The sequence below is a fragment of the Centropristis striata genome, chromosome 13 (assembly GCF_030273125.1).
Source record: "Centropristis striata isolate RG_2023a ecotype Rhode Island chromosome 13, C.striata_1.0, whole genome shotgun sequence".
NCBI lineage: Eukaryota > Metazoa > Chordata > Actinopteri > Perciformes > Serranidae > Centropristis > Centropristis striata.
In genome coordinates, this window is record NC_081529.1 from 33,572,507 (window position 1) to 33,600,488 (window position 27,982).

Below are 27,982 nucleotides of genomic sequence, written 5' to 3' on the forward strand. Positions count from 1 at the left end.
AAATAAAAGCCTTTTTAAATCACAAAGCACAGATCTTTATTTTATAAACAGCTGTGGGTCATATGACATTACAAAACAATCTGCGGTTACATAGAGAAGCTTTTGTGTTGTTGTGGTCGAGCCAGTAGAGCAAGAATACACAACATTGAAGAAGACAATGGAGGATGAGCCTGGCCCAGTGCCTGAATGTTAATGAAACCCTCCTATTGTCCATTTTCTCAGAGGAAATCAGGCTGGTTGAGATTCTTTAAATTCTGCTTGAACTCTGAATGGAACGACTGACGCACAATTAAGTTCCTGGCCCGAGACAGAAAGTCCAATTGGGGGAATGTAGAGAGGCTTACTTTCTGTATCATCATCACTCCACACCTGTCTGTCTCTCTATCTGTCTGTCTGTCTCTTCCTGCACAATGTGTCACTCCAGAGATTCCCGTCAGCTGGCTGAAGTCTGACACTGTGTGGTTGTAGAAACTGGGAGACATTTCACCACTCGTATTGTTTGATCTGTTTCTTCTTCCATGTCTTCGTCTTCTGAGCTCTCCTCACTTTCAGAGTGGTGGTTGCCGTTTGTTTTGGTGCTCTCTCCGTTTTCTACTCGTCTTTCGTCTTGGCGGGAGGCTTTCTTGGTGGCGCTGACCTCATCGTCTCCCTCCTCTTCCTCTTCTGGGCTTCGACTGGGATCTTCATCTTCTCCACTGTCATTTTCCCCTCTTTTCTCCCCGTCGCTGCTGTCTGTTCCTTTCTCCTTGTCGATGGTAAAGAAAGGCTGTGAGAGAGGAGTGGTGTCCATTTCTTCATCTTGGTCCATGCTAGAAAGGAAAAACACCAACAGGGATTAGTTGGAAATCAACACTTCTACCGTTGAAACATTATCAGGGTTCCCAACTCCTAACCTGAAATTATTTTCCAGGACATTTTCAGCCACTACAGAGACAAGTTATCATGTCAAATACTAATACATTGATCCCCTGACCTGCTCATTCTTTGGAAGTGTTCTTTTGTACACTTTTATATCTTGCATTTACCTCTTGGGTCTCAAACTCGTGGCCCTTGTGACGATATTTTGTGACCCCCACCTTGATATGAAAGTTTAATGTGAGTTTTATATGAATGGTACTTCACCGTGTTGTGTGTGGAAGGTCCCTTTAATTACTTTTTTTTGGTAATTTTGTGTCTTTTTTTGTAATTTTGTGTCTTTTTTTGGTAATTTTGTGTCTTTAAAATAATTTTGTGTATTTTTTTAGTAAGTCTGTTTTAGTCATTTGTATCTTTTTTTAATAATTTTGTGTCTTTTTTGGTAATTCTGTGTATTTTTGTATTTTTTTCATAAATAGATGAAATTTAAGTAAGACATGGCTCACTCGCCATGTCTCTAACTACACACTTGCACGGACTTATCGACTATAATGCGCTGACGAATTCTGGGCTTCCACCAAAAGACTGGACTGGGGAAATGGTGTAAGCCCAGCATTATGTACCTCCACCTCCACTTCTCAGGCCTAGAGGTCGCCTTGTTGTCTTGAGTCTCTCACCTGGTTGGAGCTCCGGCCACTCTCATCTTCTGCCACATGTAGTTCAGGAACATGGACGCCTGCAGCAGCTTGCCGAGCCTCTGCATGTGTCTCTCTGTGGGAGAGCAAGAAGAGGAAACAGTCGACATTTTAGCCCAAATGTTAATTAGGAACCAGAGCTCCAGAGACACAGCAATGATGTGATGGGTAACAGAAAACCTAGCCTTGCTTCGATACTTGTAGCATGTCATAAGTCTGTTCAAGTTTATTATGCTTATGTTGCTTTTTTTCATTATTTTTTTCCTTCTTTCACCTCTGTCATATTGTTTGTGTGTTTTATATGTTTTGGACGGGTTGATGGCAAATTTCGTTGTACTAGTACTTCTTACCCTGTGCAATGACAATAAAGGCTTCTTGGTTATTGATACAATACCGTCATTGTTTACATCCACTTACATAAAGTTTTCTTTGTATGTTGTACATTGTGTTTGTTTAAACCGTCCCACAGAAGAGAAAGAAAAGGAAGCATTCTTAAACACATTCCTCAGTCAACCTCATGTTATAGTTGCAGTCTACATTCATAGTACATGAATATTAGGGATGGGAATCAGCATGATACGATTTTATCCCGATACTCGAATCATAATATGATATTATTGTGATTTTAAGCATTTTGCGATATGGTGAGTATTGCAAATTAACTTTTAAACTGCATTTTGTGTCCACAAAATAAAAAAGTTAAATTAAATTAAGAATTGTTTTGTCAAATAAGAGAAAATTCTCAGTCTGTTCATCATACTTCAGTGTTTTTATTTCTCCACAATGGGAGTCAAACCCACAGACTGACCAACAAAGTATTCAGTCAAACTGAACTGAACTGATATCAAACATGTATGGACCAAGGTTATAATAGTTCTGGATTTTTCATTAGTTTTCATTTTAATTTTGTTGTGATTTTTTGTTTTCAAATTCAATTCGTTTTACTCAGTTTTTTCCCGCTGATCATAAACAAACCAGCATGGGTAATTATGCAAAGCGTCTCCACTGTGATTTTTTTGTTTTCAAATTCAGTTAGTTTTAATTTTTTTTTCCCGCTGATCATAAACAAACCAGCATGGGTAATTATGCATAGCATCTCTGCTGATCTTAAACATTGTGATCGTGAATTAACCAGCATCGCTAACTGTACACAGAGCGTCTGGTGCTTGTTGTAAAAAAAAACCCATCGATCTCTAAGTGAACACCTCCTGCAGCAGCAGCACATACACACTGTACTGCTACAGAGCTAACTGTTAGCCTGTTAGCACTGTGCCATTGTGTACCTCGTTCCGCGATGCCGGGCTGAACTATGAAATATTCAAATTAGGGGCATTTTGGCGAGTGAGACCCGCCTCATTTCGGGTATTGGACTGTAATGGAAACACCCCTGTTGTCCCTCCACCCTCCCTCAGCTGACCTGTGTATGGGATCAGTCCCTCCAGTTGAGTCCGGGCGCCCTGGTACTGCAGCAGTTCCTCTGGCGGCAGGTGTGTGAGCAGCACCTGGAGGACGGCCTGGGCGTCCTGGCAGTTTCTGGCGTTGGTGTTCCACACGGCACAGTAGCGCAGGAGAGACTCTGAGTGGGTTGAAGTCAAAACGGGGTGGTGTGTGAAAAGGGAAGGAAGATAAGAAACAGACTTCAGTACTTTTAATGTAATTAAAACTTCTTTGTTTTTGTATTCCAGCATTAGGAAAATATTTTGGGGCAATTTGGGCATCACTGATCCGTTACCTTTCTGATCCACTCGGAGTTTCAGTACCGTCTTCTGCAACATCTCGCTGCTATTCTCCGCCTGACGGATCGCTGGAAGCAGCAGAGAACAGTCAGACACAGAAAACAATGGTTGAGGCACATCATGTTCTTGTTATAAAGTCATTCATTATTAGCGTAAATGTTACCCAAATCGGCTAAGATTCTATCAAAATTTCACATTAACTACTAATATAAATGATCATGTTGTGCTTCCAATTAATGAAATGGTGTGAAACTAAAGTCTAACTTCTTATCTTTCTAACCGTATATTGTTTTAACCGTGTACGTTAGCCTCGGGTTTACCAGAGTCGGCTAAAGGACGCTAACGCCGGTGAATTAGCCGTGTGCTAACTGTATACCTAGTTGTACACTTGGTTCTCCTCGCATTTTTTTGAATGAAACATAAAAAAACTTTGCAGTGTTATTTTGAGAACTTCCTGACATGATATCCTGATGCACATGGTGCCCAAAGATTCCTTAAATCTTCTAGTTTGGTGTGAAAAATGGTGTGAAACTAAATCCTAACTTCTTATCTTTTGAACCGTATATTGTTTTAACCGTGTACGTTAGCCTCGGGTTTACCAGAGTCGGCTAAAGGATGCTAACCCCGCTGAATTAGCTGTGAGCTAACTATATCCCAAATCGGACACTTGGATCTCCTCGCTGTAAAACAATAAAACAATAAAACAATGGAGGCTGCTGAATTTTTCGGGGGGAATTGGATATTTCTGGCTAAGCCGAATAAATAACACCGTTATCAACCATCTTTATCAACACACCCGGACCATACTTCTGTCCTTCACAATAAAATACATCCATCCATTCTCGTCCGCTTATCCGGGGCCGGGTCGCGGGGGCAGCAGGATAAGCAGGGCATTCCAGGCGCCCCTCTCCCCAAATATAAATACAGTACACTTAAAATTAAGATGTACTTTTATAATCGTCGCCTGAGCGTTCTTACTGCTTTCTCTCATCAGATTTACTTTGGTATTGTAATTTGACATGTAAATCTCCATGTACATAAATGAAATTTCACACGTAGATTCTTAAATATGTACAAATCAATTATACCTCCACTGGTGGTGGCGATCTTATTCAAAATGACGGTGAAAACACCGGAAAGTGCGGCATTGCAGATGTGTCCGATTTGGGATACAGTCTCTATATATTTTTAATCATATTACTGATTATATAATCAACTGTAATACAGCTAATACAGAGGAAAAACCCAGACAAACCTGCACGTCCACACCTTTGTTTGGCTCAGTTCATGATCTTTTCTAACTAGGTGTGATGCCACTTTGGATCGTTTTTACATAAGCATGAATGAATCTGCCTTTTGTCTGATGCATGTACTGATTGACATGTAGCTGATCCACACCCTGCTGGAATTAACACGAATGACGTAGTAAATGTGACTTAATGCCAGCTTTTCTAATTGCATGTATCTCTCTAATGCAAGAACAAAGAAGGGTTCACAGAGGGTGTTAGATAACATGATGGCTAGTCACTGTGTGTTGTTAAACATGACTGTGTCATGGGAAAGGACAATGGTGCGTGAATGTTGTGGTATTCAGGTCGCTTTTTCTTTTCGTGCCGACAGGCTCGGTCACATGGTTTGATTTATGCTCGGGTGACAATAAGAGATGACAGATTGACGAGATAACCACAAGTCAAAGATGAAGGAGAGAGATGCAGAGTGTTGGATAGAATAATTTGTAAGCCATGTGTACTGTGTGTGTGAATACAACCAGTAAAAGGTCTTAATAGAGAAAGTAGAGTAGCAGCTTCCTCTGGAGTTAATAGCTGACGGTTCTTATCCTTCTGTCCTGTCAGCTATTAATCTGTTACTGTTCAAAGAGCTTTTTGGTGGTTGTGGCCAGTGGATGTTTAGGGGGAGATAGCAGGTCAACAATAAATGTCATAGAAGAGGTTGACATCATCTGAAAGCTGAGAACCTGAAGATTAATTTTAGATGAAGCTCAGCACTTTGTGTCAAGTTGTTCTGGTCATAAATATCTAATTAAAATGACTTCATGAATTCATTATTTATTTATTTATTGAAGCCTTTTATGGTGAGTAAAGGGTTCCCTTTCTAAAGTCCAGTCCAGGTTCAACAGAAGTTGTTGCAGTAATTTTTGGGTTGATACCCAATTTGGTGCTCAATAATGCAATCTTATTCATATCAAGAATGGATAAAAATGGTCAGAAAAACTCTCCAGAATATAACATCAATATTTAAAGACCTTTGGGACAACATATAAGAATCCATGCTGAGATTTGGGTTCAAAAACTTTGGTCATTTTGGAGATTTCTGTATTTTCAGCAATTGGATGACAAGCACTTCTGTTCTACAAACTGTTGAGAAACCCTCTTATTGTCAATCTACCTAGGAAAGCTGCACACCCTAGATCTAATGCTCTAGATCTCTAGTTTGTGGTTTTATATATATACATATATATATATATATATATATATATATATATATATATATATATATATATATATATATTTGAAACAAACATGCAAAACATGCTGTATTTCTTAAATATTTTGTCTATTTAATAAATAGACTACTTTTATCCCTGTGTGTGTATATATATAAGTTTCTGCTGGTCAAAATCAGCAAAAATACTCCCAAAGAGTAGTATAGTTGTAATACCTTTGATGACAGTGAGCACAGTGTGCGGCTGGTCCAGTGAGATGGCGATACCCAGGGCCTTCAGGTATTTCTTCTCATGGAGCAGGTTGGACAACTCCTGCTGCCTTCACACACAAGAAGCAACATTCAACACCAGCAAGTCCACCAATGGGACGCAACAAAAGAGATCAAGGACGCTTAAAAAAAACATTGTTGGAGGGTCGCAAGACGGAAGTTAGGCCTCTGAGATTACAGATTACAGACTGAGATTAAACCATGACATTAATCTCTGACAGAGTTGTCAATGTACATACAGGTACATCCCAAAAAATTAGAATATCATGAAAAAGCTCAATATGTTTTCATCATTTCAGAAAGTGAAACTCATACATTATATAGATTCATTACACATAGAGTGAAATATTTCAAGCCTGTTTTACTTGTAATTTTGATGATTCTGGTTTAGAGATAATGAAAACACAAAACTCAGTGTCTCAGAAAATTATATGGTAATAATGTATCTGATTTGGAGATATATATATATATATATATATATATATATTAGTCAGACCGTGGTAAGTGAACTTACTGCGTTCTGCTTTGGTTTTCGAGTTGGCTTTTGTAGTTACTGCAATTTTTATATCATCAAAGCAAAATTGAAATCTAAAACTTTGTCAGAAGATAAAACAGACATCAAGGGGTTAATTTTTAGTTATAACTCAATTTCAACCAAAAATGTAGTTACTGCAGTTAGACTTTGTAGGGCAGAATATGACTCAATACTTGGTTGGGGCTGTTTGACTTAAACTACAGGAAATGGACTTTTGATGCACCTGTACTAGGTGTCCATTTTCAGGAATGAATGGACACCCTGCAGGCGTTCATAGTTGAGTCTTCACCCAGATTATGGTATAAACACATATAATCAATTGTCTTGAGACATATTAATCCCTCCATTTTATCAGAACACACACAAAGCCCACAGTCTCTGTTTATCTGACCTCCAACAAAAAAAGGATGTTGTGTGTGTGCAGCTTACTTGAGTATCTGATCCTCCTGTTTGGCCTGCTCCTCCGCCAGCTCCACCTCGGTCACATCCTAGCAGCAGACAAAAGAACAGAAACATTTTTTGTTTTCTGTTTATCCCTGAAGGAGAAATTCCTCACCACCCCCACAAGAGAAAACAGGTCAGTTCAAGGGAAAAAGATAACAAGTGGACTGCATGTTTTTTGCTTCAGGGAACCTCAGCAGGTTAATTATTAGCCGCCAAAAGGACTAAAATATTTAGGTGAAGTCACATTCTTACTCACTTCATGCAAATACTGACCCAACAAGTGATCACCTGACAATGGGCCTCATGCAGGAAGTGTAGGGGTGGGCAATATGGCCCTAAAAGATTATCACGATATTTTTGCAATAACGATATTCTTGACGATATTACAAAATACTGAAAAATATATAGAAACTGTTTTTTTTTACTCTGTATAAATAAAAAAAATAAAAAATAATACTTGTGACTGTTGAGTGTTAGCAAATGATAAAAAAAAAACCATCTAATTTTGTACATTTTTAAGTAAAATGCATCAATCTCGTCCACTTTGAGAGCTAAATGTGAGCAAAAGCAAAAAAAAATTAATAAAAGCTCAAATTTGGTGCCTCTTACACATTCTAATAGCACTTTTTTTACCACCATCATAAACACTGATCTTATCATTGCATATTTAATTAATTATTGTAAAGGAGAATAAAGTTTCTTATATGTTTTATTTAAGGCATCTTATTTTGACAGTCTTCTTGTAAATTCTGTGGTGGATTCTGTTAACACACTCTGCTCTTATTTTGAAAGCTGCATTGTTTAGCGACAGGAAGTAGCTTTTGGGGATTAACACAACTTTAATTGTTAGCTAATGTTAGCTGATGTTAGCTCGCGGCTAACAAGCGGCATAATGCAGCAGTGTTCGGACAGTCTAGGTAATTATTGGGAAACCCTTACATCACTACGTCAAGAAGTAGGAATGTTGCCAATATAATGATATGCATTTTTTTTACTCATAAAAAATTATAGCGGTATAATCGTGAACGATACGATATGGCAACCCCTAAGTAAGTGACAAACAAACAATTTTTTTCATATTTTTTTGCTCTGTGTGTCATTTTTCCGCTCCACAAATAGCTAATTCAAAGCAAGAAAACATACATTTTAAATTTAAAGAACATAAAAAAACAACAACAACACATGAATATCAACTTGAAGTCAAAATCAACATGAACTTTAGCCTTTAGTCCTGAGGCTGGATAAAGGAGGAGGGTTGAAATTGTGACAATTTGAAGACAGTCCACTTGCAGTTCTAAACATATTTAGAGTGTTTTTAACTCACTTTTTATCTTTCCCACAACGTTATTCCTCTCTGCTACAGCGTCCATTACAAGTACATGCAAATGGTAAATTATGCAAATGAGGCGATGGCGTCATTTAGTGACTTCTAGCAACTTTTTGGAGCCAATAGCTACTTTCCTGACTGAGAAGTTGAATGGTACACTGAATTGACCTATGGCTAAGCCACACCCCCAAACGCGATGAGCCAATCACAGTGCGCATAGCTAACTCAATACAATCGGACATTCTCTGCTTCCACATCCATTGAAATGCATTGGAGTTAGTCCGTTTTCAGTCGTTTTTTATGTGTTTTTTCTTTTGATTTTAAGTTTAAAATGGTCAAACGGTGTGCATGGGGTACATGCAACTCTGACACAACATCTCCTCATTAATGACTGGAGACAAATCCAGCGACTCCGTCTTAACGAGCGCTAACGAGGTCGGCCGGCTGGTTAACAAGCCGGCCGACCTCGTTAGCGGCAGCGATCTCTGTTTGTTTACAACAAGCACCGGAATGAGCGGTGTCAGTGGGGTGAAAAGACGAGTGAAAACCTCTAACCTGTTAATGAAGGCCCTTTTGCTGACTTCCAGATGATATTTCATCTTTCTGTCTCCAAAAGTGATTAATTGCCTCCTGTGAAATTTCTCCAACTGTCACAGCTGCCATAGCGCCCGTCACCGAATGTTGACAGTTTGTCCGAGTGAGTGGAGGGGGCGGGGCTTAGCCATAGGTGAATTGTTATATGCTTCTATCTATAGGAGTTGGATTGCTAATCGGTGCAGCTTCCTTCTGTCACTATATCTTCTGTTCAGTCAAATCCCACTCACCCTCCACACGGTGATGTTAGAGTCTGCTGAGCCCGTCACCATCTTGTCGTCTTTGCGGTTGGCGTGGAGACCCCACACTTTGTCCTGGTGGGCGTCCAGCGTCTTCACACACTCGTTGGTCTTTATGGTCCACAGCTTTACTAAACCATCGGAGCCGCTAAAGACAGAGCATCGGTTTAGTTAGAGCAGGAGGAGCCACAATAATACAGACATCATTTAACCCATTTGGGCCTAAAACGCCTGGAAAAAATGTCTGTAAAACCTCTGGGCGACTTTAAATAAGCCCCTAAAACCTGAAGTTTTTCTGGATATTCAACAGAAGTGTCAACTCTTCCTACTAAATAATAGATTTTTCAGCCTCTGTAGCAAATAGAAATAAAATCAAAAAAGTATTTGAGAGCTTATAGCTGTTATATCTGAGCTCCCTCCGCTCCGAAAAGTCCCATGATGCATTGAGACACTCCCACATGTATTCTCATTTTGTGTCTTTTTTTAGTCATTTTGTGTCTTTTTTGGTCATTTTTTAGTCATTTTGTGTCTTTTTTTTGTGTGGTCATTTTGTGTCTGTTTTTGGTCATTTTGTGTCTTTTTATGTCTTTTGTTAGTGATTTTGTGTCTTTTTGTGTCTTTTTTGGTCATTTTGTGTCTTTTTTGATAATTTTTTTGTCATTTTGTGTCCTTTTTTAGTCATTTTGTTTCTTTTTGTGTCTTTTTTTTAGTCGTTTTGTGTCTGTTGTTAGTGATTTTGTGTCCATTGTGTCTTTTTTGGTCATTTTGTGTCTTTTTTTTTAGTCGTTTTGTCTTTTTGTGTCTTTTTTTAGTCGTTTTGTGTCTTTTTTTGTCATTTTGTGTCTTTTGTAAGTGATTTTGTGTCTTTTGTTAGTGATTTTGTGTCTTTTTTGGTCATTTTTTAGTCATTTTGTGTCTTTTTTTTGTGTGGTCATTTTGTGTCTTTTTTGGTCATTTTGTGTCTTTTTATGTCTTTTGTTAGTGATTTTGTGTCTTTTTTGGTCATTTTGTGTCTTTTTTGATAATTTTTTTGTCATTTTGTGTCCTTTTTTTGTCATTTTGTTTCATTTTGTGTCTTTTTTTTAGTCGTTTTGTGTCTGTTGTTAGTGATTTTGTGTCCATTGTGTCTTTTTTGGTCATTTTGTGTCTTTTTTTTTTAGTCGTTTTGTGTCTTTTTTTGTCATTTTGTGTCTTTTGTAAGTGATTTTGTGTCTTTTGTTAGTGATTTTGTGTCTTTTTTGGTCATTTTGTGTCCCTTTTTTTAGTCATTTTGTGTCTTTTTTTAGTCGTTTTGTGTCTTTTTTGGTCATTTTGTGTCTTTTTGCTTTCCCGCCTTAAATGGGTTATAACACAAGCTGTCTGAAATTCAAACTACATGCTTAATGAGGTTTGTCATGTGATCATAAAGTGAAAGTTGATGCCAATTTCTTTTGTATAACAGCCCACTTAAAACAATAGGCCATTGAGACTGCAGTTTTTGTTTTGCATTCTTCAGTCTTAAGTCTTTTGAGCAAGCAAGCGAGACAAATGTTGGTTCGAGTCCCAGAAACGGTGCGTGACAATCGTGCCAGATATATGAAGATAAGCTCACATCATGCTGATGATTATATATAAAAGTGTGCTTTCATAGTGGAAAGATGTGGGCGGGGTTACCTGGTGAGCAGCTGAGTGCCTCGGCTCACAAAGACCACCTTCAGAACAGACGCATCGTGTCCCTCGAATGTCTTTAAGAAAAAAAGAGAGAAAAACCAACAGTCATTTTTACTTTACAGCTACAGAATGTATCAAAATGACATTCAGCTGATCCCCCCCAAATTGTATTTTTTGGTATCTGTTTGTATGTTTTGCTATGGTGTTTGTATGTTGTGTATGGACTCTTAATTTTACTGTACAAGTGTTGTGTCATGTCTTGTGGTTCATGTTTGTCAGCGTTTGTGATTGTATATGTGTTGTGACTGTATTGACGGTTGTTGTTGTTGTTGTTGTTGTTGTTTTGTTGATGATCTCGGAGAATGGACAATTTGATTTAATGTTTGGACTCCAGGAAGAATAGCTATGCTAATGTGCTGGTGCTAATGGAGATCCAATAAATAAATAAATAAAAAGATATAAGATGGATTGTTTAAATTACATAACATGCATAACTCTAAACAAAAATATTTTTTTTAAATAACAGTGCATTACATCTTAAAATAACTACTCACAGGGTTGGTACATTTTATCAGTGGTCAAATTCAAGCATTTTTCAAGGTCTTTCAAGGTAAATTTTCAAGTTTTTCCATTATCTTACACTTGTTGTAAGTTGCATGTTTTAGATGAGTTCTTACATACTAAAAAGGGGAGATTTCACTGAACCATACCAACAGCGATGGTGTTACATTTCACGGTCTAATACTTTTTCCCTGACTGTATTTTTGGTCATTTTTAAATCTATTTTTGGTCATTTTGTGTCTTTTTTGGTCATTTTGTTCCTATTTCGACAATTTTGTGTCATTTTTTGGTCATTTTGGCATCTATTTTTGTAATTTTGTGTCTTTATTAGTCATTTTTACATCTATTTTTGGTCATTTTGTGTGTTTTTTGGTCATTTTTACATCTATTTTTGTTCAGTTTGTTTCTATTTCGACAAGTTTGTGTCATTTTTGGTCATTTTTGTAATTTTGTGTCTTTTTTAGTCATTTTTACATCTATTTTTGGTCATTTTGTGTGTTTTTTGGTCATTTTTACATCTATTTTTGTTCAGTTTGTTTCTATTTCGACAATTTTGTGTCATTTTTTGGTCATTTTGGCATCTATTTTTGTAATTTTGTGTCTTTATTAGTCATTTTTACATCTATTTTTGGTCATTTTGTGTGTTTTTTGGTCATTTTTACATCTATTTTTGTTCAGTTTGTTTCTATTTCGACAAGTTTGTGTCATTTTTGGTCATTTTTGTAATTTTGTGTCTTTTTTAGTCATTTTTACATCTATTTTTGTAAGGAGGAACGGTCTTCATTTCAGATAGGCTACTCATTATTTTTTTACATTGAACATGTGATTATCTATAGTCTATAGATGATATAGTCAGATTGCAAGAGAAATACAGTAAGAATTTCAAGCATTTACAAGCACTTTATCCTAAACCTTGAAAATACAACATACAATTTCAAGCATTTTCAAGGATTTCAAACACCCGTAGCAACCCTGTACTCAGGTCTAACACCACAGAAAATCAAAAAGGGAATTTTAAGTGCGTCATCGTGACATAAATAAGACACTCATAAGGAAGGGAACTTTCTTTAGAAAACGATAACAATATGTTATAAGGATATAAGTGCAGGTGCATTTACCATTTAACTAATATCTTATCATATATTGTGATAGAGTCGGTACCTTGAGGCAGCTGAAGTCCTGCAGGCTCCACAGTTTGGTGGCTCCGTCTGCAGAGGACGAGGCCAGCACCTGGTCCACAGGTGAGAAGCAGACGGCCCAGACGCCGCGGCGGTGGCCCCTGAAGACGCCCAGCAGGGCCACGCTGCCCTCCGCCGCCAGCGACCACAGCTTGGCGGTGCGGTCCTGGGAGCCCGACGCCAGCAGCTTGTCATTGGGAGACACCGCCACGCTGTTCACATCCTGCAGGAGGGGGTTAGGAGAGAGAATAAACTTTCATCTAAGCTGCTGAGATTATATACATGTCAGTGAGCTGATGCTTTTTTTTCAAAGCGACTTACAATAAGTGCATTCAACCTGGAACCAAGTAAGTACATACACTACAGGCAAAAAGTTTGGAAGCAAGATCAAATTTGTACTAAAAAAGATCATAGTTTCATTGCTTTATTTTGCAACAAAATAAACGTCATTATTATATTATTATATACATTAACATCATATACATTTTTACTATAATTATCAGGTCTTTGGCTTTTTATTGCTTAGACTTTCCTTAATGTATAAATCTGAACTCTTGTTTCTTTTGTCAGAGAGATGAACACAGTTGAGATTTTTTGGTGTTTTTGTATCAAACTCTCAAAAGCCAAATAGATAAAGTGAAAAATGCAAACTGTGATTTTTTTTTTACTTTTTAACTCAAGTTGTGACTCTTACAAATCTTCTCAACCCTAAAACTAAGCCCTTCTTTTATTTTATTAACATTTATTCAGCAATGGTCTGCTAACATCAATGTAAACCTAAAGGTCAATGGAGGAAAATGGTTCAATTCAATAAAGGTAAAGTCTGATCATGCAGTAAACACATCCAAAAATCCAAAGAATCCATACTGATTTTTAATAAGAAAGCCATTGTGAACAGAAAATTTAAGTTGCTTCCAAACTTTTGGCCTGTAGTGTAACTTTTAAGAGGCAACTGTAATCGCTAAAGGCTATATGCTAAAGAAGAAGAGCATTTTAATTTTTTGTGGGTTTAAGTCATCATATTTGACATTAAATATGGCATTAAAGTGCTATTTATGCCATGAAATGTCCTGATTGTAAAGCATTTTATACCACATTTATTGTTATTATGTTGTTTGTTATTGATATCAATAATATTATTTGTTGTATAATATCAATATCAGCTTGCCTAGATACCAAACAAATGATTTTTTCTTAAAAGCTGCTCTCATACCCTGGTTCGTAGCTACAGGAGTTGAAAAGTTTTTTTTTTTTTTTTTTTAATTATAATTATTTACAATTTGATTTATTGTGGGTTTTTTTGTTTTTCTTTTATGAATATTATTATTTTTATTTCTCTAATTTTGCTACACTGGAACAAATTGCTGTTTGATTAGTCATAATTTTCGGATGACATTGGATGATGACTATTTCAGTTGCACAATTTTATTAGAGTGAATAAAAATGTGAACTTATTTTATATCTGATCCGAGATGAAAGATTGAGGAAGGATGTCAAGTGTAATCTGAAGATGCATTATTTAGTATACCAGATGTATGCAAAATGTTTGTTAAAATGTTCAATAAAAAAGTAAAAAAAAAAAAAAAAAAGCTGCTGTCATTGTTCTCAGTGATCAAGTTTTTTCTTCAAGTCATGAATAATCTACTGCAGCTTTTTGAGATTCTAGTAAATGCAAGACGGAAGGAGATTTACTGGAAAAAGGACCCGTTGCTCGGATGGAAACAATCAAACAAAAAAAAAAGGTGTCACGGTATAAAATCACGTTTTTTTTTTCCAGGAATAACTGAATTCCTGTCACGACACCGTGTCACCCGACTGCTGACTGACATCTCACATAGTGGTAGAAATCTGATATTTCCTGGATGTTTTACATGAAAACAAAGGACGAGTTAAGAAACCAGAAGCTGCTGATAGACGGATTGTATCTCACATCTTCAGACAGGAAACTACAGCGTGTTGAAATTGTACCTCGCTGCCAACGGTAACCAGAACATTATGTCTCACTTCCTTATGTGAAGAGTCACTTTGTTCAAAACTGTGTACAAAGACTGGAGAATGACTCACCTGAGTGTGTGTGATAGAGAGAAGATTATTGAGTCATTGCTCGGAAAGACATATTTTAGTTAAGATTATATCTATCAAAATAAGGCCATTATGTCTTAATAATTTGTGCATGTAAACTGGCAGTTTAAAGGGATGATTCTACACTCTACACACGGCACTTACAATATATATATATATATATATAGCTGAGACTTTAATACGTTAATTAAGATTAATTAATTACACAAAAATGAAGGCGTTAAAAAAATTTATGCATTTTAATCACACTTATTTTTGCAACGCGGAACGTTTCTCACTGGATGAGTTTTCAGGCGGACTGATTATAATGTGTGTGTGTGTGTGTGTGTGTGTGTGTATACAGTTTGTGCAATCTTGCTATCTAGTTATTGAGTGTGCTTGAAAGAGCACACTATATACTATTCACCCGCTTAATCCTATTTATTCTCCCGTTACTTCCGAGTTTTTTTCGGTGAACTACTCCTCCCAGAGTTTTGGTCTCACATACACTAAAAAGGTAGGAAAAACAGTGACATCATGTAATCAAACTGGCATTTAAAGGGTTAAAATCCTCAAAATCTTTGAATGTTTGGTAGTTTTGAGCCGGGTGGAAGTTATTTAAGAGGTTTATGCCGAAAAAACTAGAAAAAAACATGTGTAACATCTGTAAAGTTTTTATAGCATTTCTTTTCACCCCAAAGGGTCTGAAAGGGTAATTAATTTGTACACAGTGTATTATAGACCAATAAGAAAAATTGAAATTTCAAAATATCATGCCATTTGCAGTATCACAGCCTAAATTATTGGCAAAGCGAAAGTGAAAAATGACCAATATGGCTGAAAATGTCCACAGTGGTCCCAGAGGTTTAATTTTATTTGCAGCTAACTGAAAGTGCAGCTGTTTCTTTTAGCCCACAGGATGGTTTTAGGGGAACTTATAATGCAACCGCAAGCTTAAATATATATAAATATGTATTTCGCCCTCTCGAGCCATGGGCTACTAGAGTTCTGAGCTCGTACCTTGTCATGAGCCTTCTCCGTGGCGCGCGGCGTCAGCTGATGCATGTCGTCTTCTCCTGTCGTCGACAAGTCTGCCGGTAGATCCCAAACCTTCAGAGTACAGTCCTGACTGCCGGACACTACGAACGATGCTTTCATCCTGGACACACGCAAAGACCGAGGATCAGAACTGTTGCACACTCATTGATTTCCTTTCTGTAAGAATAATTCCCCTCTTTTTACCACATAGCTCATTGCCAGTCATTGCCGTTTACATGACACTTGTAAAAAAACAAATTATTGCTTTAATCTGACTATAACCAGACAACTGAAGTGGATGTAGACGTGTTAGTCCGACTGATGTCGGAGTTCTCCAACTCTTATTAGGACACCAAGATAATGTAATTGGAATAGGATTTTTGCCGTCATGTTTGACAAGACAACGCATGTTACACACTGGCATATGACCCCGGAACAAAAACATCCAAGAAAGCTGGTAGCATTAGCCGGTCGCATTAGCCTGTCGCATTAGCCGGTCAAATTAGCCGGTCGCATTAACCGGTCGCATTAGCAGGTCGCACATTAGCTGGTCGCATTAGCAGGTTGCACATTATCTGGTCGCAGTAGCAGGTCTCACATTAGCTGGTCGCAGTAGCCGGTCAAATTAACCGGTCGCATTAGCAGGTCGCACATTAGCCGGTCGCATTAGCAGGTCGCACATTAGCTGGTCGCAGTAGCCGGTCAAATTAACCGGTCGCATTAGCAGGTCGCACATTAGCTGGTCGCAGTAGCCGGTCAAATTAACCGGTCGCATTAGCAGGTCGCACATTAGCTGGTCGCATTGGCAGGTCGCACATTAGCTGGTCGCATTAGCCGGTCTCAGTAGCCAGTCGCATTAGCAGGTCGCACATTAGCCAGTCGCACATTACCCGGTAGCATTATCAGGTTGCACATTAGCTGGTCGCAGTAGCCGGTCAAATTAACCGGTCGCATTAGCAGGTCGCACATTAGCTGGTCGCAGTAGCCGGTCAAATTAACCGGTCGCATTAGCAGGTCGCACATTAGCTGGTCGCATTGGCAGGTCGCACATTAGCTGGTCGCATTAGCCGGTCTCAGTAGCCAGTCGCATTAGCAGGTCGCACATTAGCCAGTCGCACATTACCCGGTAGCATTATCAGGTTGCAGTAGCCGGTCAAATTAACCGGTCACAATTCCCGGTCGCATTAGCAGGTCTCATTAGCCGGTGGCATTAGCCGGTGGCATTAAGCGGTCGCATTAGAGTTGCATGTAAACTGGCACGAGGACAGAAGTCCGGTTGGTGCCAAAAATCGATTTTTAAGCATGGCTCGATTAAACTGCAAGTATAAGCAACAGGTGTGTTGGGCTGCAGTGTGAGTGTTACCTGGAGCAGCTGATGGAGCCCACAGCGTTAGTGTGGCTGGAGCCGTGAGCCACACAGGTCACATGACCACTGTCACTGTCCATCTGCCACACACGCACTGACCGGTCCTGAAAACACACACACACACACACACACACACACACACACACACACACACACACACACACACACACACACACACACACACACACACACACACAGAACACACAGAACACACAGAACACACAGAACACACAAATATTATCGTTGGCTTACATATGACAGTACAGCATCTCTTGTTTATAGAACAGCACATGTGTTGGCGTTTGTGTGTTTGTGTTGGAGAGAAGTCATGTTGGGAGTTCACCGCAGCCATTGTTTCCTCAGTTTCTGTTTCTTTGTATGTTGTGTTGTGTTATTTCATGGTGCCAAGATGTGTGCTCACCTTTGCACAGCTCGCGAAGAGAAATCCCTTTTTGAACACGTCCAGTGAGAGGACAGTATCTGTGGAGGATAAATCAACAACCAATAGATGAGCGGGGGAAAGGTCCCCGGATCCAGACCGGCCAGTAAAACCACTTCCACAATAATAAGGAACGTCACAATAATGCCTCAATAAAAATATAGTGATGTCATATATTTAGATGTTTCTTAGTAAAGAGAACAGTAAGGAGACCCAGTTAAAATGTATCAATAAATCTATACATAAATAAGTCATAAATAATCAATGATTAATGTATGATTAGCTAAATAAAAGTTGATAGAGCTGATACATATAATTATTCATATACAATTGTTCCTTTCCTTTATTCTTCCTTATATCTATTTTTACTGTAAAATAGTCAACTTTTCATGTGATAAAAACAGAAACCCTTTTTCAGCTTTGTGAGGAGCATTTTGTGGCGTCTTCTCCTCTTTTTTTTGTTGTCCTCCATTAAGTAAGTTTTCACTAAGAGCATGATGGGAAAAAATTGCATGGTAGGAAAAACTGCTAAAAGAATCTAGTTGTAGTCTTGTAAATAGTTTCCCTGCTACATTGACAGTGTGAGACTAGAAACTCTAAACTCTTTTTCTTTTCCAAATCTTTTCCAAGTCTTCTGATGTATAGGTAGCATATGACAGATAATTTAATCAAATTAAGAAAAAAAAATATTGATTACACATTTGTTTCTCCTGTGGACTCTTCCTGCCCTCTGCTGGTCAAATAATAATATAACTAAATACTGATTCATATGTTTAACCCTCTAGAGTCCATGAAACCACCTGTACATTACTTCTTCATGACATGAAGACATAAAAATGAAGCAACATTGAGTCTCTCCATCAGCTTCCCTCTAAAGTTCTGGCTTTAAACTCTATACCATTTAAAAAAAAAAAAATAATCCGCCAAGTAAAACCGGAGATAATGTCAAATATATTTAGCATAAAATATAGAACTAGATATTAACCTCATTTTACCTCTTATATGTTATATTTGCAACCTGTATTCATATTTGCAACATTTAAAATTCTGTGTATTGAAATATAATTTTCAAGAACAGATTTTATGTTTTCCTTTGTTTCTTTTGGATTCAACATTTTTCAAGTAAGTCAAAGTTATAAATGAATTATCAGGACATATAGGTGAGGTAACGCTAAAAAAACTGATACCAACATTGCATAGTATAGATTTTTTAACAGATTTTTAAAAAGACATAATAGCCAAAGATTTCAGAGGGTTAAAACTATGATAACCAATAACTCTGCTTTTCACTGTAACTGTTTGAATGTTTTTGCATGTGTTTTGTCTGTGCCGTTTTGTGATTTCTCTGTGTAAATGAGGGGTTGCCCTCAATGATTCCTGGAGAAAATAAATAAAGGATAAATGAAAATATGTAGCTATATGCATACAGTCGCTGCCCTCTGCTTTTTCTGTCATTTTATGCCTGTTTTTTTTGGTAATTTTCTGTCCTTTTTGGTCATTTTATGCCAGATTTTTGTCAATAAGTGTATTTTTCTGTCATTTTATGCCTGTTTTTTTTGGTCATTTTTTGTCTGTTTTGGTCATTTTATGCCTGTTTTTTCTTATGTTGTGTCTCCTTGTGGTCATTTCTTGTCTTTTTTTAATCTCTTTATGGTCATTTTGCATGTTTTAATATCTTAAGTGAGATTATAAAATCTAGAAATAAACATGTTGAACGCTTAAAATGAGAAATTAACTCTTAAAACAAGATACATTAAAGCTGCAATGATTCCTGGAGAAAATAAATAAAGGATAAATGAAAATATGTAGCTATATGCATACAGTCGCTGCCCTCTGCTTTTTCTGTCATTTTATGCCTGTTTTTTTTGGTAATTTTCTGTCCTTTTTGGTCATTTTATGCCAGATTTTTGTCAATAAGTGTATTTTTCTGTCATTTTATGCCATTTTTTTGGGTCATTTTTTGTCTGTTTTGGTCATTTTATGCCTGTTTTTTCTTATGTTGTGTCTCCTTGTGGTCATTTCTTGTCTTTTTTTTTTATCTCTTTATGGTCATTTTGCATGTTTTAATATCTTAACCCTATAAAGCCTGAACCGTGAAATAATTGCCAGAAAATTCTACATTTTCAAAACTGGAGTGTTTGTTGAACTGGCTGACATTTTTTTGAATTCAATATCAATTTTCATATATGAATTTAATTTGGATCATATTTGATACATCAGGTCTTTTTGTGCAATTTGTTGCTCACAATTTGCTTTTCTTGAACTCACATATTCATATAAAACCTAATATTTTTAACCAAATAAAACTTTGACTTTCCTTTTAACATTTTCCTCAAACATACAAAATATTTTTTTCCATATAAAACAACATCATACATCTGCTGATATGAAGTTTTCACGCAGCAATGACAGATCCACCAGTGGAACCAGCAAATCATTTTTGTTACATCTGGTATTTTTGGGAAATTTGTTGCTCAGTTTTTTTAATCATCAATTCATGTATTCATCAGGTTTTTGATGTAGAGGTCTCAAAAACTTATGTATCAAATATGATACACTTGGCTTTATAGGGTTAAGTGAGATTATAAAATCTAGAAATAAGCATGTTGAACGCTTAAAATGAGAAATTAACTCTTAAAACAAGATACATTAAAGCTGCAATGATTCCTGGAGAAAATAAATAAAGGATAAATGAAGATATGTATCTATCTGCATGGAGCTGCTGCCCCCTGCTGGTGACTGACCTGTGTGTCCGTAGAGGATCTGGCAGCTGTTGGTGAGCAGCTCAAACACCTTCAGCTGGCAGCTGTTGGTGGCCACCACCATGTGGCTGTCGCCTTTACCCACAAACTTCACGTCCAGCACCTCGTCATTGTATCCCACAAACTGGGAGAGAGCAACGCGGGAGGAGAGAGTCCATTAATTATGCGTTTAAAAAAAGAATCATAGCCTGAAGTTTGAAGTCTCACACTGCAAAAAAAGGTGTTTAGTCTACAAACCAGATAAAAACAGTAAATCTGAGGGAAATGATCTTGCTGCATGGACAGATAATTTACCTTGATAAGATTTCTTAAATTAAGATTATTAAATCTAGAAATAAGCATGTTGAACGCTTAAAATAAGGAATTAACTCTTAAAACAAGATCAGTTATCTAACACTTGAAAATCTAAATCTAAATTTCACAAAATGACAAAAATCTGGCATAAAATGACCAAAACGGACACACATTTTCCACAAAAAAACCCAGGTATAAAATGACAGAAAAATACACAAAACGACCAAAAATATAGGCATGAAATGACCTCCCCACACTGCAGAAAAAGGATGTCTAAAAATGAGATAAAAACACTAAATCTGAGGGAAATGATCTTGCTGCATGGACAGATAATTTACCTTGACAAGATTTCTAAAATTAAGATAATTAAATCTAGAAATAAGCATGTTGAACACTTAAAATAAGAAATTAACTCTTAACTCTATGGAGTCTTATAGGGCTATTTTGTCCATTTTTTAATCCTTTTCATGTCTTTGTAAGTCTTTTTTGGTCATTTATGTCTTTTTTGGTCATATTCTGTCTTTTTTTTTGTCATTTTCTGTCTTTTTTGGTCATTTTGTGTCTTTTTTAGTCCTTTAGTCCAACATAAAATGTGATTTTGAATCTTTCTTTTAACTTTCAAAACACTATCATGCTCAATAAAGAATTTTAAATGTAGCAAATGTGAACAAAGGTGTCAAATCTAACATATAAGAGGGTTCCATCCAGTTCTATCATTTGATACTAAATATATTTGAGCTTGTCTCTTACAGCCAGAACTTTAGAGGTAAATTTACAGTAGGGCTCCACGCTGCTTTGTTTTCTAGTCTGGATGTCATGAAGAAGTCTGGATTTGGAGCTTTTGGAGCTTTTATTTATCTTGTTTTAAGAGTTAGTTTCTTATTTTAAGTGTTCAACATGCTTATTTCTAGATTTAATAATCTTAATTTTAGAAATCTTGTCAAGGTAAATTATCTGTCCATGCAGCAAGATCATTTCCCTCAGATTTACTGTTTTTATCTGGTTTTCTGCAGTGCGGTACCCACCTGCTGCTGTGTGGTGAGAGCAGGCAGCTGGTAGAGAACGATGTTGTGCTCTGCTGTGACCGTGGCCAGTCTGGAGGAGGCGGGCAGGTGGAGGAGGTACGTCAGGCTGCGAGGGTCGTCCTCCTTCTCCTCCTCCTCCTCGGAGGCGTCGCTGAGGCTGGAGGGGAGCGTCTGGGCGTGGACGCAGCGAGCCGTGCTGGCCTCCCAAACTCTCAGTACACCTGGAGGAGAAGGAGGAGAGAGGTTATTTGGTTTCTGTCACAGGGACCAGGGTCTATATTAACCCAAAAGAACCCAGACCCAGTAATCCTTAAAGGAAAATTATGGGGGATATACATTAAAGACCAAGTGGACCACATAGAACACATTTATGATGTTTTTAAAAAAAGATGCTACCCCTAAATGTCAAAGATCTGTGATGTGACATATACGTTACATTGGGCATTTATGGTTTTTATGTTTATGATATTTCTTATTTTAAAATAAATAAAAAATAGACACATTTTCTGCTTACAGAAACACAAATTTGCCTTTTTGTTTGCATCTCCACAACATTTATCAAAATTGTGACATTAATAGTGCTGTTTAACAACAAATTATTCTTCAGATTTGTTTTTCAGCAACAAAATAAGAATAAATCAATAATAAATAAAAACAAATAACCATTTGCCTTTTTGTTTGCATCTCTAATATATCAAAATTGTGACTTTAATTTGATGGCAAAAATCGTCAGAACAATTTAAATGCAATAAAGAACACCCTACCATGGGTTCTTATGGGTTAAGTTCTGGGTTAGGGGTGGGCAATATGGCCCTACGAGATTATTACAATATTTCTGGCTATTTTCGCAATAACAATATTCTTGACTGTATTACAAAATACTGAAAAATATATAGAAAATATGATTGCTTAAAACATGGGTCTCAAACTCGCGGCCCGCGGGCCAATTGTGGCCCTCATGATGATATTTTGTGGCCCCCACCTTGATATGGAAGTTTAATGTGAGTTTTATATGAATGGCACTTTACCGTGTTGTGTGTGGAAGGTCCCTTTAATTACTGTTTTTGGTAATTTTGTGTCTTTAAAAAATTTTTTTTGTCTTTTTTTAATAATTTAGTCATATTTTTTCATAATAATAATAGTAATTTCATAATTTTTTTGTAATTTTCTATCTTTTTTTGGTAATTTTGTCTTTTTTAGTAATTTTGTGTCTTTTTGGGTCATTTTTTTAAATATTTTTGTGTCTTTTTTGGTAATTCTGTGTCTTTTTTTCTGTCATTTTGTTTATTTTTTAAGTAATTTAGGTTTTTCCTGTCATTTTGTGTCTTTTTTGGTCATTTTGTGTCTTTTTTGGGTCATTTTGTGTTTTTTTGGGTCATTTTGTGTCTTTTTAAAATAATTTTGTGTCTTATTTGGTAATTCTGTGTATTTTTTGGGTCATTTTGTGTCTTTTTTTTCATTTTGTGTCGTTTTTCAGTAATTTAGTGTCAAAAATAATCAAGAACTTTTTGATGGAAATGCAGCTAGAGACATTTACGGATCTGAGGAAGTCTGGGCTCATGCACAGCAGCACAGATTAGATGTTCAGGACAACTGGAGAGGCGAACCTTTGCTGCCGGCTGTGATGAAATGCAAGTCTTTGCTCTTGACTCCAATCTGAGACAAGTCCTCGTCCTCCGGCAGCACCACCACGCCCTCCACAGCCTGCACACACACACAACACACAGAAACATCAAACTGCAGCATTTTCCCCACATGAAGCATAGAAAAACATTTGTTTTTATTATTTGTTGTTAATTCTAACACTCAGCAGCTTTTTTGAATTTTCAACAATTTGGCATAATGAAATTGAAACACACTGAATAACAAAAAAAATGTGCTTCCTTAGCATTTGGCTATAACAACAACAAAACTAAACCAGTTAGTTCAAGCTTGTCTCAAATAAGTGTTTTGGTCCTCGTCTTTAAAAAAATAATTTGAATAACATTAACTCGGACATGCTTTGTGCCAGAACTTTGCAAATCACAACAAACCTTCTACATCCTGTAAACCCTATCAGTATAAAATGTAAGACTTACAGGCCTTATTGGAGCTGGGCTTTTAGTTTGTGCTGTGAATAGACTCAATACTGTAGTCTATGGGATGTATATTTATAAAGACAAAGAAGTCTTACCTCATAGACCGGAACAGTCCTCTTGGCTTTCTGAGTCTTCAGGTCCCAGACTGTACAGATTTTATCTCTACCAGAACTGTATATAAAAGGAAAAAACAGCAAGGAAAAAAAGTTGTGAAGCATGGAGCATTTGAAGGCCAGAAACTGTAACTGTTGCAGATAATAAAAAGCCGATCTGTTGAGTATCTGTGTGTCCGTTACCTGACCATGGTGTCTCCGTCGGGGCTGAAGCTGAGCGAGGTGACGGCGCTGTAGTGGCTCTGCAGAACACACACACACTGACTGGAGCGCAGGTCCCACAGCCGGATCCCACAGTCCAGAGAGGAGGAGAAGAGCTGCAGCCTGCTGATGTCTGGGTGGAACTGGACCAGGCTGCAGAGACACACAAACGTTTGGGATCTTCAATGTTTCTTCATTTAGTTACACAGCAAGTATCTTTAACTAAACCTGTAACTTTCAAACTTTCTATGGATTGTCTGTTGTGTAATAATACTCTTCAACACACAAAAAACACATTAAAACTCCTGTACATACATATAATTCAAATCAGTTCCTGTTATCTGAACTTACTGCACAACACCAGACGATCCTTTCAGGTTGTGTGTGCAGTACTGCTTCACCACATCCCACAACTTGATGGTGCCGTCACAGCCACCTGCAACACAACCACAAGCGAAACTCTGCAAAAGGTACAATGTACAGGTACATCTCAAAAAGTTTGAATATCAGGAAAAAGTTCTTTGTCAATCATTTCAGAAAGTGAAACTCAAACATTATATAGATTCATTACACATAGAGTGAAATATTTCAAGCCTGTTTTTCTTGTAATTTTGATGATTCTGGCTTAGAGATAATGAAAACACAAAACTCAGTGTCTCAGAAAATTAGAAAAAAGAAAAAAGTCACGAAAAAAAAGTCAAAATAACAAGAAAAAAGTTAAAATGAGAAGAAAAAGTAGAAGTCATGAAAAAAGTCATAGTCACAAAAAAGTCAAAATAACAAGAAAAAGTCAAATGAGAAGAAAAAATTCAAAGTCACGAAAAAAAGTCAAAATAACAAGAAAAAAGTCAAAATGAGAAGAAAAAAGTCAAAGTCACGAAAAAAAGTCAAAATAACAAGAAAAAAGTCAAAATGAGAAGAAAAAGTAGAAGTCACGAAAAAAGTCATAGTCACAAAAAAAGTCAAAATAACAAGAAAAAGTCAAATGAGAAGACAAAAGTCAAAGTCACGAAAAAAAAGTCAAAATAACAAGAAAAAAGTCAAAATGAGAAGAAAAAAGTCAAAGTCAAGAAATAAAAGTCAAAATGAGAAAAAAAAGTCGAAGCCACAAGAAAAAAGTGAAAATTTGAAAATAAAGTAGAAGTCATTAAAAAGTCGTACTCACGAAAAAAAAAAGGGGTCAAAACGAGGAGCATTTTCGGCCTCAAGCCCAGTTTCCAAATTCATTTTTTGACAAATTTTTCTCTCCCTCTGCACTCGAGCTCTGATGTCATCCACTCTAGCCTCTCCATAGGGTTACATTGGGGGGATATTTGCTGAATAATTTGAAAACCATTTGCGGAAACCCTTAAAAAAGCCATAGCACACTTGTCATGGGCGAGCCTGTCGATTTGATACCTTTTTAGTGTATGTGTGACCAAAACTCTGGGAGGAGTAGTCGACCGAAAAAAACACGGAGGAAACGGAAGAATAAAATCTAGGATAAAGCCCGGTGTATAGTATATAGTGTGCTGACCTGTTGCTAGGAGAGTGGAGGTGGAGTCAAAGGTCATGCTGGCTACAGGAACAGTGTGAATGGCTCTCCAGGAGCGAGTACACTGAGCTTGCCTCCAGTCCCACTGCTTCAGCAGCAGAGCTCTGCTCGCTGTTACCAGAATCTGCGATGGGAAACAAAGTGGAGCCACACACACATTACTGAATACTCTTTAACAGGCCGATAATAAACTATATGATGAATTTACACCATGAAATATGACTTGAGTAATTTGTTTTGTTTTACCTCATCATCACAGCTGAGGGCAAAAGATGTGATGTCCTCTTGATCATCCTGCAATTACAACACATACAGTCAAAAAAATTTTTGCATTCTCCACATATAATCAAGACTCTATCAGCACTATTTGAATTTAAAAAGATCAATTTCATGGGAATTATTTGACTATAAAAAACAAATATTTCTTATTCTAATTATTAGGGCTGGGCGATATATATTGATACAAATAATACGTCGATATATTTTTAAATGTGATATGGAATTAGACCATATCGCATATATTGATATAGTTCAATTTTTTTTTCTTTATTTATTTATAAATGCTGCCCTTACTAGGGTTTGTCATATTTAATACTTTTGTAATGTTCGTTATTCTTTTCTCATATAAATATATTTATTTCAGAAAAAGATTGGCCTATTTTATTTCACAGGCTATTTTCATTTAAGATAATAATTGATTAAAGAAAAATATATATACAGTATTAAGTTCACTTAAATAAACGGTTTCAATAAAACAAAAAATTGAGACATGTCATATTTTGACTTTGACTGAACATTTGCTCTCACTTAGCGATAAAAATATCAGGATATATATCGTATACGGATTCAGCCTAAATAAATCGGGATATGACTTTTGGTCCATATCGCCCAGCCCTTTTAGCTGGAGAAGCTTCAGGTAAGCATCCGTTTCTGTACTCACATGCTCAACACTGTGGACGATCTTCCCTGTGCTGATCTCCAAAACATTCACGTGAGATCCACAAGTGCAGAAGATGTACTTTTCATCTTTGCTGATCTGAAAAACAAACACACAGAGGTTAAAGTTGCCATATATGGACCAAAGTTCAGGATATTTTAGTCTCCGCTGCTTGCTTTAACCTGTCACTTGTTAGTCCTAAACCTTTACGACAGGAAAATATTAGACCACTGGAGCCCAACACACTGATCTTTGGAGGATTAGTAATCTGGTAACTACAAACTGTCTTTGTACACTTTATTACAGTTTAATTTATCCACATCTTTCATACATTACTACAGAGAATTTTGGTTCTTCAGAAACATTTTGTTAGGATGGAACCAGATCTGAGTCACATGATCATCTGGACCTTCAGATACTTACTGTTTATGACATCAATATCTCTCAAATGTGCATTTTTATTTTTAAGGTATATTCAGATCATGAAAACTTTTCAAAGCGCTTTAAGACTTATTTTAAATTAAATTCTCAAGTTCACTCTTATTTAACGCGTCAATCTTTACACTGCAGAAAAGGGGGTGACTAAAAACAAGATAAAAACACTAAATCTAACAAATCTGTGCAATCTAACAAATGCTCTGTGTCTTAGAAGATTTCAATGTCCACATTGAAATTCTGGCCAAATTTGTTTATTGAATTAAAACATCAAATGATAGGATGGCTATATTGATTGACATCAAGACATTTAGACTTGTATCTTATCTTGAAGTAGGCTTTGGTTGCTAATATATTGCAAGTAAATGATAATACCAAGGTTATGATAGTTTATTTACAGTTGTTAAGTTTTCATGGGATTATATTTGGTATAATAGTCCATAAATGGCTGCCATATTGTGCAAAAGGTATTAATCTTACCTCGCAGGGTGAATTGTATCTATTTGTTATCTTGTTACTTAATGTAACTTCTAACTGTGTAAATAAACCTAAACTTCAGGCTGCTGTAACATGAAATAAACACTGATTTTGGAAACTTATGACACAAAACACATTGCAGAAAACTCACCTGCACTTTTCCTCCTTTGTAAAACGGTTCAATCTTGCTGTCAACCTCATAACTGTCAGAGAAGAACAGAAATAAAACTGTAATTTGCAGCAACTTTCACTGACATGTTAGCCTAGCATGTGTTAGCCAGCTAGCAATATTTTCATCCTGCACACGAGATACATAAAAAACTTACTTCGTTTTGAATTGAAGGTTGGTGTTCGCCATCTTGCTCACGAGAAAAAGCCCAAAACCTAAATATTTTGATGTCTGTGGTAATGTAAATAACTTATTTTTCACTTCACACGTTGCCTGAAGTCAACACATCCCTCCGCATGTTGATACCAGTGTCGCAACAATTGTACGTCATCAGAGCGCACTGAGCTGTGATTGGTCACTCGGTTTTTGCTCTTAACATTGGGTCCGCTCCATAGACATAATCAAGAGTTTATTCCGTCTATTTATTTTAACTAATAAAACTAAGGGACACAAATATTTTCACTGGTTTTACTTTGCATTGTAAAGATGTCATATTTGTCTGTTTT

The 27,982-nt window shown here is 36.8% G+C and overlaps 1 protein-coding gene across 1 annotated transcript; it reads right to left on the reverse strand.

Annotated features, from left to right (window-relative positions):
* On the reverse strand, nucleotides 1-27,805 carry tbl3 (transducin beta like 3). Its single transcript, XM_059348844.1, has 23 exons — nucleotides 27,634-27,805; nucleotides 27,459-27,510; nucleotides 26,399-26,494; nucleotides 25,705-25,752; nucleotides 25,441-25,582; nucleotides 24,276-24,360; nucleotides 23,907-24,077; nucleotides 23,706-23,781; nucleotides 23,140-23,236; nucleotides 21,533-21,753; nucleotides 20,196-20,337; nucleotides 17,434-17,492; nucleotides 17,010-17,116; nucleotides 15,629-15,767; nucleotides 12,531-12,770; nucleotides 10,812-10,882; nucleotides 9,150-9,306; nucleotides 6,984-7,042; nucleotides 5,966-6,069; nucleotides 3,283-3,354; nucleotides 2,968-3,126; nucleotides 1,533-1,626; nucleotides 1-809 (listed from the first exon to the last, which is right to left on the reverse strand). The coding sequence occupies exons 1-23, from the start codon at nucleotides 27,663-27,665 to the stop codon at nucleotides 434-436; spliced, it is 2,799 nt and encodes a 932-aa protein (XP_059204827.1). The 5' UTR covers nucleotides 27,666-27,805; the 3' UTR covers nucleotides 1-433.
* Between the last annotated feature and the right edge of the window lie 177 nt (nucleotides 27,806-27,982).

Bases quoted from the DNA above. Each gene is read 5' to 3' on its own strand.
- tbl3 (XM_059348844.1), bottom strand. From the start codon at position 27,665: ATGGCGAACACCAACCTTCAATTCAAAACGAA. The intron at 21,754-23,139 runs GTTCGCCTCTCC...CTTCTCCTCCAG, and splicing joins CATCACAGCCGGCAGCAAAG to GTGTACTGAGAGTTTGGGAG. The intron at 10,883-12,530 runs GTACCGACTCTA...TTTTTCTTAAAG, and splicing joins AGGACTTCAGCTGCCTCAAG to ACATTCGAGGGACACGATGC.